Source organism: Prionailurus viverrinus, chromosome F1, assembly GCF_022837055.1.
Source record: "Prionailurus viverrinus isolate Anna chromosome F1, UM_Priviv_1.0, whole genome shotgun sequence".
Classification (NCBI taxonomy): domain Eukaryota; kingdom Metazoa; phylum Chordata; class Mammalia; order Carnivora; family Felidae; genus Prionailurus; species Prionailurus viverrinus.
Genome location: NC_062577.1, coordinates 3,776,310 through 3,795,621, shown reverse-complemented (window position 1 = coordinate 3,795,621; position 19,312 = coordinate 3,776,310). Strand labels below are relative to the sequence as shown.

General features: G+C 38.5%; 1 protein-coding gene across 7 annotated transcripts in view; it reads right to left on the bottom strand.

The window, feature by feature from the left end:
* The window catches only part of AKT3 (AKT serine/threonine kinase 3), a 310,747-nt gene that overhangs the window by 158,652 nt on the left and 132,783 nt on the right, over window positions 1-19,312 (bottom strand). For 5 of the 7 annotated variants that reach the window (XM_047840477.1, XM_047840479.1, XM_047840478.1 and 2 more), the window contains exon 3: window positions 16,941-17,066. The exons of 1 other annotated variant lie outside the window; for it this stretch is intronic. In XM_047840477.1, the coding sequence (XP_047696433.1) occupies window positions 16,941-17,066 (126 nt within the window). Of the gene's footprint in view, window positions 1-7,983; window positions 8,007-16,940; window positions 17,067-19,312 lie in introns of those variants that run through there. One more of the 7 variants, XM_047840483.1, reaches the window with a different exon arrangement.

The following is a 19,312-nucleotide window of genomic DNA, read 5'->3' as shown; positions in this document are numbered from 1 at the left end:
GGGCTCTGTGCTGACAGCTCAGCGCCTGGAGCCTGCTTCGGATTCTGTGTCTCCCTCTGTCTCTGCTCCTTGCCTGCTCACACTCTGTCTCTCTCTCTCTCAGATAAGTAAACATTAAAAAAATAAATAAAAACAAAATGAATACCCCACCCCAAAAAAACTACTAGAATTCAGAACTGAATTCAGTAAAGTCACAGGATACAAAATTAATACACAGAAATCTGTTGCATTTCTACATACTAACAATGAAGCAGCAGAAAGAGAAATTAAGAAAAAAAATCACACTTATAATTGCATCAAAAAGAATAAAATATCTAGGAATAAACTTAACTAACCAAGGAGGCTAGAGACCTGTACTCTGAAAACTATAAAACATTGGTGAAAGAAATTGAACACAGCACAAATAAACGAAAAAATATTCCATGCTCATGGATTGAAAGAACGAATGTTGGGGTGTCTGGGTGGTTCAGTCAGTTAAGCGTCCGACTTCAGCTCAGGTCATGATCTCACAGTTCGTGGGTTTGAGCCCCGCGTCGGGCTTTGTGCTGACACCTCAGAGCCTGGAGCCAGTTTCAGATTCTGTGTCTCCCTCTCTCTCTCTCTGCCTTTCTCCTGCTCACACTCTGTCTCTCTCTGTCTCAAAAATAAATAAACATTTTTAAAAATTAAAGAAAAAAGAAACAAATGTCATTAAAGTGTCCATACTACCCAAAGCAATCTATAGATTCAATGCAATCCCTATCAAAATATCAACAGCCATTTTCACAGAACTAGAAAAGAATAATCCTAAAATTTGTATGAAAATCAAAGGATCCAAATATCCAAAGCAATCTTGAAAAAGAAAAACTGGAGGTATCAAAACTCCAGATTTCAAGATATAATACAAAGCTATAGTAATCAAAACAGTATGGTACTGGCACAAAAACAGACACATGGATCAGTGGAATAGGACAGACAGCCCAGAAACAAACCCACACTTATTTCATCATTTTATCTATAACAAAGGATGCTACAATATACAATGGGGAAAAGGCAGTCTCTTCAACAACATTGTTGGGAAAACTGGACAGCAATATGCAGAAGAACAAAACTCCACCATACACACAAACTCAAAATGGATTAAAGACCTAAATGTGGGACCTGAAGCCATTAAACTCCTAGAAGAAAACAAAAAGGAATTTCTCTGACATCAACCATAGAAACCATTTTCTTCTACATTCTCAGATATGTCTTCTGAGGCCAGGGAGACAAAAGCAAAATTAAACTACTGGGACTACAACAAAATTAAAAGCTTCTGCACAGCAAAGAAAACCAACACAACAAAAAGGCAACCTTCTGAATGGGAGAAGATATTTGCATATGACATATCCAATAAAGGGTTAATATCCAAACTATGTAAAGAACTTACACAACTCAACACCAAAAAACAAATAAACAAACAACAACAACAAAAACAAGTAATCTGATTACAAACCAAGCAGAAGGGCTGAATAAACAAAGCCAAAATACACATGAAAAGATGTTCAACATCACTCATCGTTCAGGGAATGCAAACCAAGACCACAATGAGACATCACCTTCTACCTGTCTGAAACACTAGAATCAAAAAGACAAATAACAAATGTTGCTGGGCTTGCACGAAAAGTGAACCTTTATACAACACTGTTAGTAGGAAGAGAAATTGGTGGCAACCATTATGAAAAACTCTATGATGGTTCCTAAGAGTAAAAACTGAACTACCATAGGATCTGGAAATCTCCCTCCTGTTCATTGCAGCATTATTTACAGCAGCCAACGTATGGAAACAATCTAATTTCCCTATGATGGACAAATGGATGATGAAAATGTGGTATTAAAAAAAATACCCTGCAATTTCATGGATAACAATGGATCACATTTGAGGGTATTATGCGAAGTGAGATAAACCAGAGAAAGACAAACACTGTATGGTATCGCTTGTGGAGTGTGAAAAATTTAAAAGCTGATTGAAAACGACAAGGAGTACTTTCTCCTGATATATATGTGTATCTTCATTGTCCCTTAAACATTCTCCGGTTCTTTTTTTCAGGTGTACAACACAGTGATTCAACAAGTGTATGTTATGCTGTGCTCACCACAAGTATAGCTGCCGTCTGTCACCTGACAATGCCGTTTCAATACCATTGATTATATTCCCTACGCTGTACCTTTTATTCCTGTGACTTATTCATTCTACCACTGGAAGCCTGCACCTCCCACTCCCCCTCATCCACTCTGTTCATTCCCCACCCCCCTCCCCTCCAGCAACCATAAGTTTGTTCTCTGTATTCATGGGTCTCTTTCTGCTTTGTTTTTTAAAAAGCTCCCAGATTATTCTTAATTTCAGGATTTAATTCACACTGCTTCTGCCATGTGAAACACTTTCCTTCCCTTCTACCAAGATTCCAGTCGCTGAAAAGCTCTGATTCCAGCTCTTACTCTCTACTCTGGAAGATCTTCTGCACTTAACATTTACATTGCACATGCTGGGACTGATCACATACTGTTAGTTACAGACTGCTTCAAGTGTATCTCCTTAACTATACTGTAAGCTTCAGGGTACCTGGTACTTCTAATAGTTCTGTTTCATTCGTCACAGCCTGAATTCAAACAAACAAAAAGAGCTTCAAAAACATTTCTGAATACAGGGTGCCTGGGTGGCTCAGTTAGTTAAGCATCCAACTCTTGGTTTCAGCTCAGGTCTTGATCTCACAGTTTGTGAGTTCGAGCCCCACGTCGGGCTCTGTGCTGACAGGGGTCTCTCTCCCTCTATCTCTGCTCCTCCCCTGCTCTCTCTCTCTCTCTCTCAAAATAAATAAATAAGCATTTTTTTAAAATAGAAAATATTTCTGATGCAACAGAGTTTATCACAACTAGTTCTCTTTTTCTTATAAGATAATCTCAATATTTTAAAGTTCACATGTCTTGAGAAGCACAATTTCCTTTATGATCCCCACCAATCTTACTTATTTCTTCAAAATCCATTTGTCCAGTTTACTCTATGTATACATATAAATAAATCTCAGTGATGACATCAATTTGAAAAAACTATTTAAAGCCTAATCAAATTCTTGATTGCACAGCCATGGCTCTAACAATTAAAAGCTAGTATCCTTTCCCTAGTAGAAAGCAGTAGATTTATAGAATAAAGGGATTTTTTCCTTGGAGAACAATCAAAAGGTAGGCCTATCCATTCAGAGTAAAGCAGAGAACTATCAAAAAAAAAAAAAAATGAATTTTGGAAGATTATAAACCAACAAACCTATTAATTTCATTTAAACCATATGTAAAGATAACCAAAGAGTCATTATTATAATCTGACCGATCTGGAAAACACTAACTTCTTATAACTTTAAGGAAAGACAGAGATGTCTCGGTTTCCATTCAGAATTCTGACTCCAAATAAGCTATCCTGACTTTAAAAGGTTTCAGTCATAACCATAAAGAGGCCTCTGGGTCTTTACTATAGCACAAAAACAGTATGTTTCAAAATTGGGTATAAGTGGTGCATTGCAAGATAAATGAAGAGTGTACATTGGAATAATCAGTTCATTTGTCTCCAGCAGAATAAAAAATCTCATCGTCTATCTTTTCCCAATTGAGTAGGGAAACTTTGCTTTCCACCCCATCTTTCTCCAAAATTTATTCTTTTTAAATAATTAAGTACTAAGCCATTATTTTGGCCTATTATCAGCTGCTTTCCTGTAACATTAAGATTTTATGTGCATTATTTCCCTTTAATCTTCCCAGTAAAGTTTTAGAGGGTTTTCATTATTTCCATTTCACAAATAAGAAAATGGAAGCTGTCTGGTTTTTTAGTCACCAATTCAAAATCATCAAGTCATTAAGGTTGTAAAGCTGAATCTCTAATCCATGTTTTCTAGCTCTGAATTCTTGGCTCTTCTTGGTATGTCATGAACTGTTTTAGGAATGTTAGCTACTTACAAGGGAGGAAGTGAAGTTTTCTTTCTTTATAACAAACTTTGTATATTACACTTACCAGTTTTCTGCAATTAATCGACAGAAATAGGTGACCTACAGAGAGTACTGAAATTGTTTTCCCCCAAAGTAAACTGACCAAACTTCTTGTCTAGTATTTATGCACCAAAAATAATTGCTATCTATTGTGAGAATACAAAACTTAGAAACACCAATAAACTTTTATCACATGATCATAAGATAGGGAAAGTTCTAGGTGACAGATGAACTGTCAAGGAATAATACTGTTTCAGAAGTTCTTTACAGAAATTAAATTTGAAAAATGTCTTTCTGTCAATATTAAATTACTGGTTCAAGGCGGAGAGCACATTTGGAATATGTATTGGCCAAAAAGTTAAAAACCGTACAGGAAATAACATGTAACATGTAACATGTGCCTGGATTCTGATATTGGAATTTGTTTAGGCTTGTCAATGTAAGCCAACCCTGAAGATTTCTTATAATAGTCTAAGAATCAAGAGCCAATGATAGGAAAACAATAAAAATGTGACTTCCTATAGGCACAGAAATTCCAAATATTTGGTGAATTATGTCAAGAATATAGTTTAATGAAATGTCCTCTTTCCTCAGGGCCATTGTGAAGCTCAAAGGAACAATGTGTATGAAATACTGCTATAAAGAGAGTATTGCATGTTTATTTTTAATCACTTTATAAGAATATCCTATAGAGACAGAAACTTTAAACTTCACCAGTGTGCTTTTGGAAGCAGTAACTGTTGCTGGTTGGATGATTCAATTATCATAAACTATTCTGGCGTGTTTCAAAAGCAGTGCCATTTTAAAACATAAAAAATGTCTAAAAATGCAACCATAGTAATAGATTCTGAGAGCATGGGTTGGGGGGTGAGGGAGAAAGACAATGACAAATTGGTCCAAAAGGACACTGAGACTTCATAGTTGGAAGACGATTGTGCTGACAATTAGTAACAGGAAGCAGAGCACAAAACAAATGAATGAAAAAAGCTGAACCAGCAATGAAAGACCTTATTATAGGGCAGCAACATTATTGTAATAAAGGGGCAATGTACTCTCCTCCATGAAACTTTCACACAGCCACCCTAGTCTCTTTTCTCTCTCCCTGCATTTCATTTTTCATTAGCATCTGCTTGATTATGTATTATTTCCAATCCAAAAGAATGCCTGCATAGTGTTCCTAAATTCCAAGGCTTAAAGGTCCTTCCCTGCACCCTGGCCTTGGGCCTCAGTTAACTTCACTCAAATAAATAAATAAATGCTTTTAAATTAGTATAAAGATATGGGGGGAAAAGACAGGGAGTGATTTAGACTATAATGGCAGAGAGATCAACAAAACACGTGTCCTTAAGTCCAATCTGTTAAAAATGCAACGATCGTGAGTCATATGAAATATCCAGATGATTATGCCTCTCAAAATCAGTCTCTCCTATGACCTCTCGGACATAATTAGAAAAGCAAAGCTGAAATGGTCACATACCAGTGAATCCTCTGCATTAAGCTTCAGTTTCCACAAAGAGAAGCAGCCCAGAGCTCTGAAACAAATCTCACGCTAGTTGAGAATCACCAGCTCGGATCCCTGATACCGACATATAAACTAGTCTAGAGGCATGGAAAGCCCACACTTTCTGAACTACCCACACGAGAAAACCTCTCACCTCAAGACCCTGGGGCAGCAGGAGAGGTTTCAGTTAAGCAATGGTGCACAAAAAATCACTGCCCTTGAAACCTGCAAGTTGGGGGTTTAAAAGTTCACATGATCACTGGCAAACTCCATGAGCCTCATTCCCTGGCTATCACGAAGCAATAGTATATATCCTGGAAAACTGTTAGTGGGATTAACATACCCATAAAGGTCCTCAACAAGTGGTTGTTGTTGCTGTTGTTATTATTATTACTACTACTACTACTACTACTACTACTACTACTACTACTACTTCTCAGCAGACTGAATGTCTCGAGAAATTACCACGTTGCTGACTGGCAAACCACTGAATATCACAAGAAAGAATCGTATGGATCCTTCATTGTAACCTCCCTGACACCACATGTGACAAAACTCTGGAATCCCTGGGTGGTGGCGGGACCAGTCGATATTACCAGTCGTGTTGATAGGAATCTATCAAATAACCGGCCACCTAGCTATCACCTGCATGCTTGTCCCCCTGCTACAGAAGTAAGAACTGTTGTGACATAAAATACATCTCTCAAGAACAATGAGAATCTGCTATTAACCCACTGCGTATAATAGCTGGCATACGGTGAAGTTTCTGTGGGTGCTGACTAAACATTACTTGAAGAGAGCTGTCGTCTGAGCCCTGTGTATGATTCAACACACTCCAACCAGATATCAGACGGACCTCTGCCTTCTATCTGCTTAGAGGCTCTGGGAAAGTTTCTTAATCTCTCTAGATCTTGGTTTCAGTGTCTAGTTTGCTTGGATTTTTAGGTACTTTTATTTCATGTCATTCCTGTCGTGACATAATGTGATCACATAAATAAAGCACGTCGTACATAGTAGGCTCTTAAAAAATGTCAATTCTCTTTCCTTGCTTCCTCAAGTCCCTCTTAATATCCTATGACAGGCAAATACGATGGGCATATAACCCCTTTTAGTCGACAATTAAAAAAATGAATTGCACATAAACATCTATGTTCTAGAAAACAAAAAATTAAGTTAAAAAATAAGTATTAAACAAATAAATCAGGTAGGTATCCACATTTAATTTAACCAAAAATGATCTATAAATGTAACGAGCTCATAAATGAGTATAGTCAGAAGAGTGTGTGGAAAGAATGATTCTGACCCTTCAGAGATGGAAGGGCATCATGGAGGACAATGCTGGGATCGGTGACAAGATAAAAAAACAACAGTGCACACAGGCTGGCTCATGTTGGGCAGCATTACACATTCAGCAAATTTTTACCTGGAAGACTGAGCTGGATTGACCTGTTAATAATTAACTTAGTGCAAAAGAGTACACAAGTGTGTGGCTGAACCCACACAGCTGCCTCTCATGCCCAGGCTGCAGGGGGAGAGCCTCCCACCCAGTGCCCCTCGCCCACTCCTTTCCACACCACCTTACCTCTCCTTTAGCTAAGAAGTCAGGGTCTTGTTTTTAATAAACAGATAAAGAGATAATGTACCTTTTCCAAGTGAAAAGCTATCATTTGAAACCTTTTTAGCTGAAGAAAAAACACTGCCTTCAAGATGGGATTTTAAAATGGAGTACTACTTTGCATCAGTAAAATTATTTTATACTCTTCAAGGAGAGACGAGGAACAGCGATGTTACTGCAAGAACCGCACGTACAACACCAGGTCAGCGAAGGGGGGCGAGTGCCTAACTGTGACCCTGAGAAAACAAGTGTCTGGTATGAGCACGGCACTCTGCTACAGATTTCAAGTGCCATATTTATTCCCATCATTTATCCTTCTTCCTCCTTTGATATTTTTCACTCTATACAGGGATAAAAAAATAACATACCATCTGGAGCTTTCATTCATATCTGAGGATTTCATACTCATTTAAATCAACAATAAGAGATTCAGCCGAAGTTTCTCAGAAATAACATTTCAAATTAATGCTATTCCCGTTACCTGGAATGTACTTCATCTTTTGAAATCTTACTCTTTCTCCAAACGAGCACAATTTCCAAGAAGCTCGTCTTGATGATCCAGTCCTTAACGACCCTCCCTTTCCTAAACTCTTACTCAATGTGTTAATTGTAAAACTTACTTCAGAACTGAATGAAACATCTCAAAATACCAATTCCAAGGATTTGTGGCAGATTTTTGCTACTAGATGATAAACTCTCCAAAGCCAAGGGCTAACCCAGGTCTGTGGATTATGAAATGAACACAGGCACAGGCTTCAGAGTCATTCTGTGAAGCACGGGCTGAAATCTTGGCCCGGCCATTTGCCAGGTAAGCGAGCTCACCAAGTCACATAACCTCCCTCAGTCTCTTTAAAATAGAGAACATAATACTTACCTCAGAGCGGTGTGAAGATTAAATGAGATAACATATGTGAAAGGGCCTGGCACATAGTAACGCTCAAAGAAAGGTTGGTTTCCTTCCTTATTTCCTTCTTTTTTCCCTCAGTACCTGGTACAATGTTGAGAACACAATAGACCCTCAATAAAAACTTTCTAAATAGCCATTAGAACTTAGATTTCCTAAAAATATGCTTAAATATTAATTGTGATAACTCCTATGCTTCCAAATTGTGTTACTTTAAATCATAGGCACACGAGGTAGGAAATTTCAAAAACAGAATTAAGTGAGGGAGGCTGTTGGTTGGATAGTGTGTCTAGGAAAGAGAGTCAAGGAGAGAGTCTGAGGTAAAGTGTTTGAGAATAATTCAGTGAAACTAATTACATGCAGGGTGTTCTTTTATGTCAGTATCTTTGGATAGATGGTAGTTAACTGTTGACCTCAGGAGAAGCTCAAAGAGAAAGGAAGAAGGGAAGGAGGAAGAAGAGGAGGGAGGAGAGAAGGGAGGAGAAGAGGAGAGGAGGAGGGAGGGAGAAGGGAAGAAGGAAGGGAGAAAGGAAGGAGAGGAGGGAGAGAAGGAAGGCTGGCTCTGTTGGGGTCTCCTCACATCATTTAACATAAGCTACGGAAACTCATCACTCCTTGCCTGCCTTCCCTTAAGAACAAGTCCCAATGCATCTTCCACCTTATAAAACAGTAATCATCTAATGGAAGAACCAAATTAATCAAAAACTTTCCACCAATGGATGGTAACCAAGGGATCCCCTCAGGATAGTCAGAAAGATACGTGAGGGTTTTATTCCTTCTATTAAAAAGTGAAAACAACTTCTGACTAAAATAAGGGGTAACAATAGTCACATGGACCAACCACCCGTGGAAGCTTTGACTTCCCAAAGGCTTGAAGGTTTGAAGAATCTGGTCTGTGCCCCACTCCTGTGAGGCCAATGAAATGGGGCTGGCCTTGCAGCTGTAGTGATGCTTCCTTCCTTGGCCAGAGGTGGCCATGGCCATGGTTTGGGGGTCCAGCTCATATTTAGTTACGAGGACTAGCTGTTACAGATCAAAGTCCTTGGCATTAAATGAAATTGGGATTTCTTCCCCCAACCAACCCATAGAAGCTGTCTTCAAGTGCAAGACAGCACTGCAAATAGTTTCTACCTAAAACCTCTAATGATCTTTAAAGAAAATCCAATCAAGTAGCTTCCTTGCCATTCCAATGTAATGTAGCTGGAAAGGGAAGGATGGCTGTCATTTAACTCAACCGAGCAAAATTACCGCATATCTCCTGTTACATTGAGACTTTTATTTGCACACCCTTTCACAATTTACAAAGCATGTTCACATACAGCATCTCATTTAATCCTTACCATAATCCTGAGAAGTGGGTATTATTAACCTTCGTGTCTAAAGATGACAAAGATGGGAGCACCTGGGTGGCTCAGTCGGTTAAGTATCAGACTTGGTTTTGGCTCAGGTCATGATCTCATGGTTGGTGAGATCAAGCCCTGCGTCAGGCCATGTGCTGACAGTGCTGAGCCTGCTTGGGATTCTCTCTCCCCCTCTCTCTGCCCCTCCCCTGCTTGTGCCCTCTCTCTCTCTCTCTCTCTTTCTCTCTCTCTCTCTCTCAAAATAAATACACAAATAAATAAACTTAAAAAAAAAAAAGATGACAAAGATGAAGACCAGAGAAATTATGTGATTTGCCCAAGGCCACACACTAGTAAAGTAGCAGAACCAAGACAGATGACCTTCCAGCACACAGACCTTGTCACAAATGTTGCAGGAAAATTTTTACATGAGCATACACAGTCACTGTGCTCTAGAAGTTTATCACTCCCCTGGGTTCTCCATAAGCGCCCCCCAACTTGCATTCCGATAAATGAGGCTATGGCAGAAAAGACTGCAACTATAAATTAGCTTCAAGTAAATCAGGAAAGGGGGTGACAGAGAGCTCAGAAAAGTCACGAGGGAAGACTCGTGACAGATGTCTGAGCAGGTCACTGACAACGTTCTAACGAAGGAAGTACTAAAACAGTGAGACTATCTAATAGGAAACTCATGTGACACACAATGTAAATTTATGTCCATAAAGGACGTGATGGTGAGGGGTGCTGTCACACCTAGGAGCCGCATCTGAAACCCTGAACTCCATAGTCATGTCCATGAAAACACGATTATACTTTTTCTTTTTGTACGTTTGTTGTGTAATGCCGAAAAAAAGAAGGGAAGAAGAGACATTCTGTGGAAATTTTTTCTTATCATATTAGGGTGTGATTTGAATGGCAGGAAGAGAATGTGTGACTGAGTATGGCATTATTATTCTTTGTAATTTTCTACAAACAATCTCCCTTTAAAGTGATTTTAACAAGGTTTTCTCTCTCCTTTCCCCGTTCTAAACTTAGTTTATGGGTTAAACTTTGCAAATAAATGATTACAGTACCCCCTAGAAAATATGACAGAAAGGAAGAAAATCTGATTACAGTTGCACTTATCCACTACATGATCAAATTTTAAGTAAGGGCTCTATTATATATAGTGAGACGCCACTATTACAGGACATAACTTTGTTTGCCTAAAAATCTGATCACAGGCAAGGGGAAGAAAAGCACCAAGTCTTCAAATGATCAAGTACATAAAATAGTGTAAATAAAAATCACTGAAAACAAAAATGAGGTTAAGAACTTTATATGTAATTCAACCTAATAGAATGTAGCAATATACGTCAAAAAGAAAAGTATGGAACATTAAAGAGTAATAGAAGACAAAGTGAATATTGAAAATACACAGAGTAGAAACATAGGTATGATTTGGGCAAGTGTTCGATTGTTGATACATGATACATACAAAAAATAAATAAATAGCCATTCAGGCTCCTCTTGCAAAAAATGGAAAAATGTGAGATTTTTCTGAGCTAAGGAGGTGATACTTGGAAAGGAAGTTTTTTTCCGAAGATTAATCTATCCTATGCATTCCTCCCAAATACTCCAGAGAGGAGAATATTTGAAGGCAAGAGATCAACTAGGAGACTTATCAGAATAGTCCAGGGAGAACCTGATGAAGAGCTGCCCCAGGATGGTAGCAGGGAGATTGCAGAGTACGGAAACAAGACGATATCTTGCTGACCGACTGGCTCACGGAGGGAAGAGTGCCATTTGCTTACAGATGTCCCCTTTCTACCGTAACCTGGTAGGTTCTTCTTTTCATCAGATACTGATTTGGACACCTAATGCATAAAAGCCTCCGACGGTTCCCAGCTGGTTTCCATTAAAAACATCAAATTGGTATTTAAGATCTTTCACAATCTGATTACAAAGTATCTAATCTTGTTTTTTCTCCAACATGAGTGTTCTATCTACCTGTGATATTGCCTATGCTATTCACAAAATAGGCTCCTCATTAATTCTGGACTTCATGTGCGTATGTTGTTAACCTCACTGTGAATGTCCTCCTTCTTCCGAAAACTTACATATCACCTATCCTCCAGAGCTCATGCTAAAATCCTTACCTAGTCACCCTAGCTTACCTGTACCTATTCTCTCAACTTCTATAAAATTCATTCTGGCGACGAATCTCATCATTCCTCCCACTGCAGTGTGTTGTGAATGTCTTCCACAGTCAATGACAAATTCCCACATTCAAACATTGTATCTTATACTCCTTTTAGTATCTAGTATGGTTCTAATGATCAATAAACCCTTTAAAAGTGAACTAGCCAGATCTCTTATAATTCTTCTATATTTATGTGGTATAGAGTTACCCTAGATTTATAGGGTTGCTATTCTAGGTTGTATTATATGTTATGTAGGACTGAGAATCAATTAGCAATTTCTCTATCCCCATGAACAGCCACAGTGAAAACATTAGTAGAAATCGCCTCATTTTTCTATGTATTTAAAGTATCTTTTATACTACGTATTCAGAGGTAATGATGTCTTTTTGGTAGGTTTAAGCCCCCTTACTTTCTTATAAAAAGAAGAAAAATAGGTTAATGAGTAAACATTTCATTTCAAAATTGGCCTAAGAAAGGCAGATCGACCTATTTTTTAAAAAGCTGACTGAAGAAAGGTTTCAGAGAGGAAAGAGATATGGTCAGAATTTGCAACACGGAATAAGCTGGATTTCTGGGAGGTGCTATTGGAACACAGGTTGGCACGTCTCTCTTCCCACCACTGAGAGTGAAAGGGAGTAGATAAAAAGGCAGCTGAGCCCCAAGACACACGGACAAATGTTCAAACTCTCCATTGAAGAACTGTTTTACTCTTCAGTTGGGCTGGTAACTGTCAAAACATTTGAGACCATGACTACTGGGTAGACCAGCTACTGTGCTCAAAGTACATGTGAACGCAGCTTTATGACAATGCTTGTGTCTTACGTATCCTATATTATTTCCTAAATTGTAATGTTTCCTGCGCAAAAATAATCTCAATCTATAATTAGCAACTGACCAAATCATAATTCTGATTAGAGAGGCACTTGGCTTGAAAAATAATGGTTATTTTTACTTACATTTCTACAGTACGATATTTAGAGAGGACCTTCGCATAGAGTTCATATATGATCCCCCAAAGGAGGATGAGGTCAGATCTTTTCATCCATGTTTCAGGGGCTTGGAGAGTTAACATTCTGCATGCCAAAGGCTATCTAGCCATTTAAAATATCGTAACTCTGACCCCAAATCATATCTCAAGGCTCTCAATCTAGGGAAAACGGCACAGAATGGGGACAGGGGAGGGAAATAAAATGCAAATGACAGTAGACGAATTTGAGTTCTAACCTTGGCACTTAGCTACTACTACCTAGTAAGGTAACTTTATACAGATCACTGAATTTCAAAAGGCCTCCTTTTCCATCTAAAACTGGAGAAATCTGGACTATTTGTTTTCATTCATTCATTCAAAAATGGTTATTAAGCCCTAATAGGTAGGCACTAGGAGACAGAAGATAAATAACACCAGGCTCTTTACCCTAAAATAACTCGCAGATCAGCAGAGGAGACGTAACACATGAACAAATAACCAAAAACCACTGTGATAACAACAAAAGAGACCAGCTTGATGAAAGGCAGGGAAGAGTAATTTAGTAGGAATAAGGATGGGCATTTAAATGTGAATTAAATCTTAAAGTATGAAAAAAATGATCCAGACAAATAAAGGCCACAAAGCCATTCCAGTCAGGGGGAACAGCATGAACAAAGCCTCAGAGCAGAAGAGCTGTGGAGTTTGTGCAGGGAATCACAAACGCTTCATTGTGCCCACATGTGACCACCCAGAAGACACAGGAAGCGAGAGTTGAAAGCAGAAGTCAGACTGAGGAGATCCCCACATGATATACTAAAGAAGCTGGACTTCATCCAGTAGGCAATGGCAGGGCCATCACAGTGGAATGGTACGGTGAGGACTTAACTGGGGAATGGTCCCTGTGACAGTCACGAGAAGGTCAGAATGTAAATGGTCGGTCGAATCTACAGGCAGAGCATCTAGTTAAGAATCTACAATAGAAGACAACAAGCTTGTTCTGGGGTGATTATAGTTTGATTTACAGTTCAAACACTAATCAGCAGAAACAGAAATGGACTGGGAATGGGGTGAAGATGTGAAGGCAGTGGGGGGCAGGGGTAAAGGCATGGAATAAATTCAGGTTTCTGCTCAAGACAGAACTGACATACTGAGGAGTGGCACCTGGGAGGCTCAGTCAGTTGAGCGTCTGACTTGGGCTCAGGTCATGATCTCACAGTTTGTGGGTTCAAGCCCCACGTCAGGCTCTGTGCTGACAGCTGGGAGCCTGAAGCCTGCTTTGGATTCTGTGTTTCCCTCTCTCTCTGCCCCTCTCTCACTCCTGCTCTGTCTCTGTCTCTCAAAGGTAAATAAACATTAAGAAAGAAAGAAAGAAAGAAAGAAAGAAAGAAAGAAAGAAAGAAAAGGAAAGAAAAAAGAAAAGAAAAGAAAGAGAAAGAAAAGAACTGACATACTGAATACAGGGGGAAGTTGACAAGATTATCTTAAATTCAGCTTAGGACAGGTTGAGTCCCAGAAATACCTAGGCAGAAATATCCGGCAGTGAGTTGACTATAGTAGCCTAGGGCTCAGGAGAGAGGTCTGCCCTGAAGATATATCTTGTGGGAGAATAAACTGCATACAGGTGGTAACTAAAACCTTCAAAGTGAATGTGACCACCCAGGAAACGGGGACAAAATGAGAAGCTTCCTTGACCAGAACCCAGTTATGTACCATAATCCACGAAACAGGCAAAGGAAGGAAACCAGAAGAGGCATCCCAGAACACAACAGGAGAGGTCACCCCAAGAAAGAAGTGGTGATCGATGGCATGAAATGCAGCCCAAGATGTCAATCCAGGAAAAGAACAACTGAGAAATGTCTACTGGTCTTAGCAATTAAGTGGTCACTGGAGAACTTACTGAAAGTGGTTTCAATCAAGTGACTAAGAAAGAAAGCCAGACGGCAATGGATTGAGAAACAGAAATATATAAGCACAAACTAACTTTTTGGAAATTTTAAATCCGGAAGGAAGGAATGTGAAATTTAGTGAAGATTGGGGAGAGGGATTCGAAGTCCCGGCCAGGTCTCATTCTTCACTTTTTCAGACGGATAAAAAGCCTATTTTGGTAAAATTCAAATAAAACCCACATATATTAAATTGGAAGTAACGTTTTTAATTATCAGGAAAAACAAGGGACCCATGTAGCCATCAATGGAATATACATATACGCATATGTAACATTTTCCAACATACCTTACAAGTACCTGGTAAAATCATCTCTTTTTTCACATACTCCAGGGGGCCAGGGACAGAGGGAAACTGTTGGCCAAGTATCCCTCCCTTGCTCCAACTGTTCCTTCTCTTAATGTTTCATAAAAACATTATGGAACACTAAGGAATATCCTTCTCCCCTGCTTTAACTATTTAACTCCTATTCACTCTTCGAAGGCCTGCTCAAAACTCCCCTCACAGAATCTCAGCATGTAGGAGACAAAAAGGCCTTGCAGGCTCATGACATCCATGTGTTTCTCCCTCTATGCTGAGAGCTTCAGAGAATGATCCCTCCGAGGTCATACTCGTGCCTCGGGGCAAAGCTGGAATCTGAACTACTTCTTCAACCAGCGTCCATTTCACAACTCATCCTTAGGTCCACTTAAGACTGCAAGGAAGTCAAGCTTCAAGAATAATCTATCTTAAATAGTTGATTTAGTGTAAGACCCATCTTAATACACTTCTGAACACTAAGGAGCTGGTCTGTAACTTCACTTGTTGGTTTGTCAACTACCTATGACTACTTGATGATAGAAGTAAAGATTACAGATGTCAACTAATACTTACTTCGTGGATAGGCTGACTGTCAGTCACTAAATAGGATCTCTCCCCCAGAGTGCAGTATTTATTTCCGCCTCTGCCAGTGGAAGTGTTGGAGCAGATGTTGGCAGACTGTGACATACAGTATGTCTTTAAAACTTGTTGGGGTGTGAAATTTCATAAGGTCAAAAAATGCTGCATTTTGATCAGCAGATACAGGAGTTCTGTACTTTCATAAATCATTTCAGACAAACCAATACCATTTGCTAGTAAGATAGAGAAACTAAGAAACTGTACTGGCCTTATGGAGGAGATAATGTATGCTGTTAGGGTTTTAAAAGCCAATTTTTTTATCATTTTAAAGCAAATGCTCGCTCAGAAGATCTTTAGAGTGAAAATGTGCTCTTAAGTCAACACAAAATACAAGATATTACTTCAATTGACAACAGGATTTTAAAAGTAATTTTCTAGTCAGAGAAAGCCATAAACATCTAATGTGTATTCCAGTGGGGGAAAAATTATTTCCTTAACCAATACATACACATTAAGTGTTCTCACTTGTTAAAAAATGAAATCCCTACATAAGAATCCATTTATATAAATAGAGAGATGTTTGGGTCTTTTAAGTTAGTATTCTTATCACTCAAATGATTTCACAAACCCTTTGGTTTACTGCTTTATCTTACTCTTAAAAAAATTAAAAGATACTATCCATAAAAAAGGCTGGGGCTCCATATAATCTTAAAATGACTTTAATGACATTCAAGGACTTTTGTTATCTTGGATATTTTGTTGTTGCTATTTGATATTTTTATTTTTATTTTTTTTTTGCTTCCATCTTAACCTCCTACCTTTTCCAAATGTAGCTAACAGAAAACAACACATAACCAAAATCAAAATTAAGAATGGTGTCTAGCTGAAGATTTTATCTCAATGGCACAGATTTTAGCTCTTATGCAAGTTTATTTTAACCTAATGTAACTTTTTAAATGCTTTATTTCTGCGTTAACACAGAAAAACCCTTCCGTTGATTAATCAGTAATACAATCAGCCTAAAGAGCCCGGCATTTCACAGCAATGTTATTTGTTGCCATTATCACAGGCAGAACCATCTTTCAGTTTATTTTGTGCTGTGTTCAAGAAAATATACAGTCCCTAAGTCAATCTTAATTACAAACATTTTTCTGAGATACTTGTAAGGAAGAAAAATTTAACTTCAAACATAAAACCTCCCCAGAAAATAATTTCTAAAGCAAATCACTTGTTTCTCATCAGATGATCAACGAAAAGAGCTAAGATCATGCCAGGAAACCGATCAGAAATGCACTCGGTACCACAACATCTTACAACCAAGTTCACTGTAGCAACCAAGTTCAAAGGTCTCCAATCATATTTTATGAAGAAAGGCCCGAGGTACATATTTGGGGAACTGTATTTACCACATTTAGGTTCTAACTACATAAAATCTTATACTGTATTGCCTTAGAGAAGGCCATGTATTATCAATAATCAAAGCTGAGAGTTTCCCTGCTCTTAAATACAAACCTGAACTCTTTCATAGGCTTCTCATATATCATAAGGGATCTGACACGTGAGGTCACACAAGTAAATAGATAGGAGGTGAATCAACAACTATAATTAACTTACTTGCCACTGAAAAGTTGTTGAGGGGATAAGGTAAATCCACATCTTGAGGCTTCTCTTTATATCCAATGAATGAGCCATCTGTCTTCAAAAGGAAGTATCTCGGCCTCCAGTTTTTTATATATTCTCCTACATGAGGAAAGCATGCATGTTAATGCTGGGGGGAAAAAAATGAACAGCAGCTTTTATGTGAAAAATCAATTATGGTACAATATATGTCCCACAACACTGGCCTCCAAGAATTTAGTTAGGCAATTTTCTTTTAACTTAGCTTACAAAAGAAAATACATAAGCCTGCAATTAAGATTCAATAAAAACTCAAACATGTTTTGTTTTTAATGATTTCACACTTTGATAATTCATTTGCACCATTATTTCTTCAGAGAATCATTCATCTGAGTACACATTTTGTTCAGTTTTTCATTTTATCAGATGGGCTGTTAGAGCATATTTCAACCATTTTAAAAAGCCTTGGTAAATCATCCACACAGTATCAAGGAATTTCGATGAAAAACACTTATCATAAGGAGGAACATGAAATGGATGTTTATCTTCCAAGTACTACTGACTAATTGTGTCATTTTTTAAGAAGAAAGAGGGGAAAGTCTGTTTTCACTGTTAAATCTTGATCGTAACTTGTTTTAACAACATTTTATTGTTCTGAATAGGGAAATTATCCTCTCTACAATGCTGCAAATAAGTCAAGGAAATGAAGGAACATGGGTGAACAGAGCTTAAAAACCATTCACACACTCACACACATTAATAACCGTGAGAACACGTGCTACAATACCAAGCACATGATTGTCAAGAAATGCACTTTATCAAATTTTAACATAAACTGTCACCTCTCTTCCAAAAAGTAAGTTTTTAGCAACCAGATCACAAGTTGCTTACCTAATATGGGACTCTTCTTAATTTTAAGAAACAGGTGTTTCGTGATACCATAAGAGATGGAAGGCTATCTGGTCTCAAAACTGTCCCCTCTCTACTGGATATTTCTACCTGGTTCTTCAATATCAAATGTTTAATCACAGTACTGCAAACAACTGAAAACAGCCCGACTTTCCCTACAAATCAGCCTCTTCTCTTGATCCCTGTTACCCAAGCTCAAACACCTGGCTGTTGCCTCCCCTTCGGCTCGGTCAGTATTGCCTTCCCCAGTCTCCTATTAGCCTAGCCTGAAAGGGGCCCTTGCACCCTGCCTTTCTGCTGCTGTGCCGTGACCACCCCACTTCCTACTCACCCCCTTCCGTCCTAATGCGTCTACCACCTCCAGATTAATCCCATGCCTGGGTGTACCACTTTGATTGCATCACCTGTCTGCTCAAAAATATTCTGACTCCCTACTGTTTAATCAAGTTTCTTAACAGGAAATGTAAGCCCTTCCATAATCTCACCCCAACATACATTTCAGATATGCAGTGTGCCTCTGAATCAGCGATTCTCAAGGTCCTTCCCTCACACCTCTTTATACTATTAACTGTTACTGAGAACTCCCACAAGCCCATTAATGTAGATCACGTCTAGTTTATTGTATTAGGAACTGAAAAGAAATTTCAAATTCTTCTGTCACTTCAAGAATAACAATAAACTCATTACATGTAACATAGCTAATATATTTTTATGAAAATTATATTTTCTAAAACAAAAAAAATCAGCAAGAGAGAACCGCTTTACAGTTTTAACAATCTCTCTGATGTTTGGCTTCATAGAAGACAGCCAGGTGCTCGTTATCTGCTTCTGTATTCAATCTATTGTAGTATGTTTGTTTTGGTTTAAAACATAGGAAAGCAATCTGGTTCAAACAGGTATGAAGCTGGAAAAGGGAAGAGCATTCTGACAGTTACAGTGATCTTTCTTTGATACTACATCAGCATTTGACAAGTGGTAGTTTTATGACACCATATCCATGAACTTCCTACACCGGGTTGTGGGAAAATCCACCGGTCAAATGAATCTTTTACATATGCATGGTTTTGTAACCTCATACAGTGGGCATTTAGAAAACACTGGTCTGCTGAATTATACTGACCTTCCCACTACTGACACACCGTATTACGCAAGTATCATCAGAAAAGTAAGCACCGGGAAGCCATCAAGCTCATGATGGCAGATATGTTCAAATTTTTGCTTGAAAACTTGATCTTCCCCATTGGTGGTTAAGGGCTGTCAGTCCTCTTCCTTGCAGTGATGCTTTCCGGGTCAGTGCCAGCCTAGGGCTGCTACTTGACAGAGCTTAATAGTGATTTACCAAATGAATGAATGAATGAATGAATGAATGATACGTATACAAATATCCCAGCACATAAAAGGAACTTAAAGGGCAAGAAAAAGAAAACCTGATTCCCCTCCTCACTTTGTTTTACTGAAAA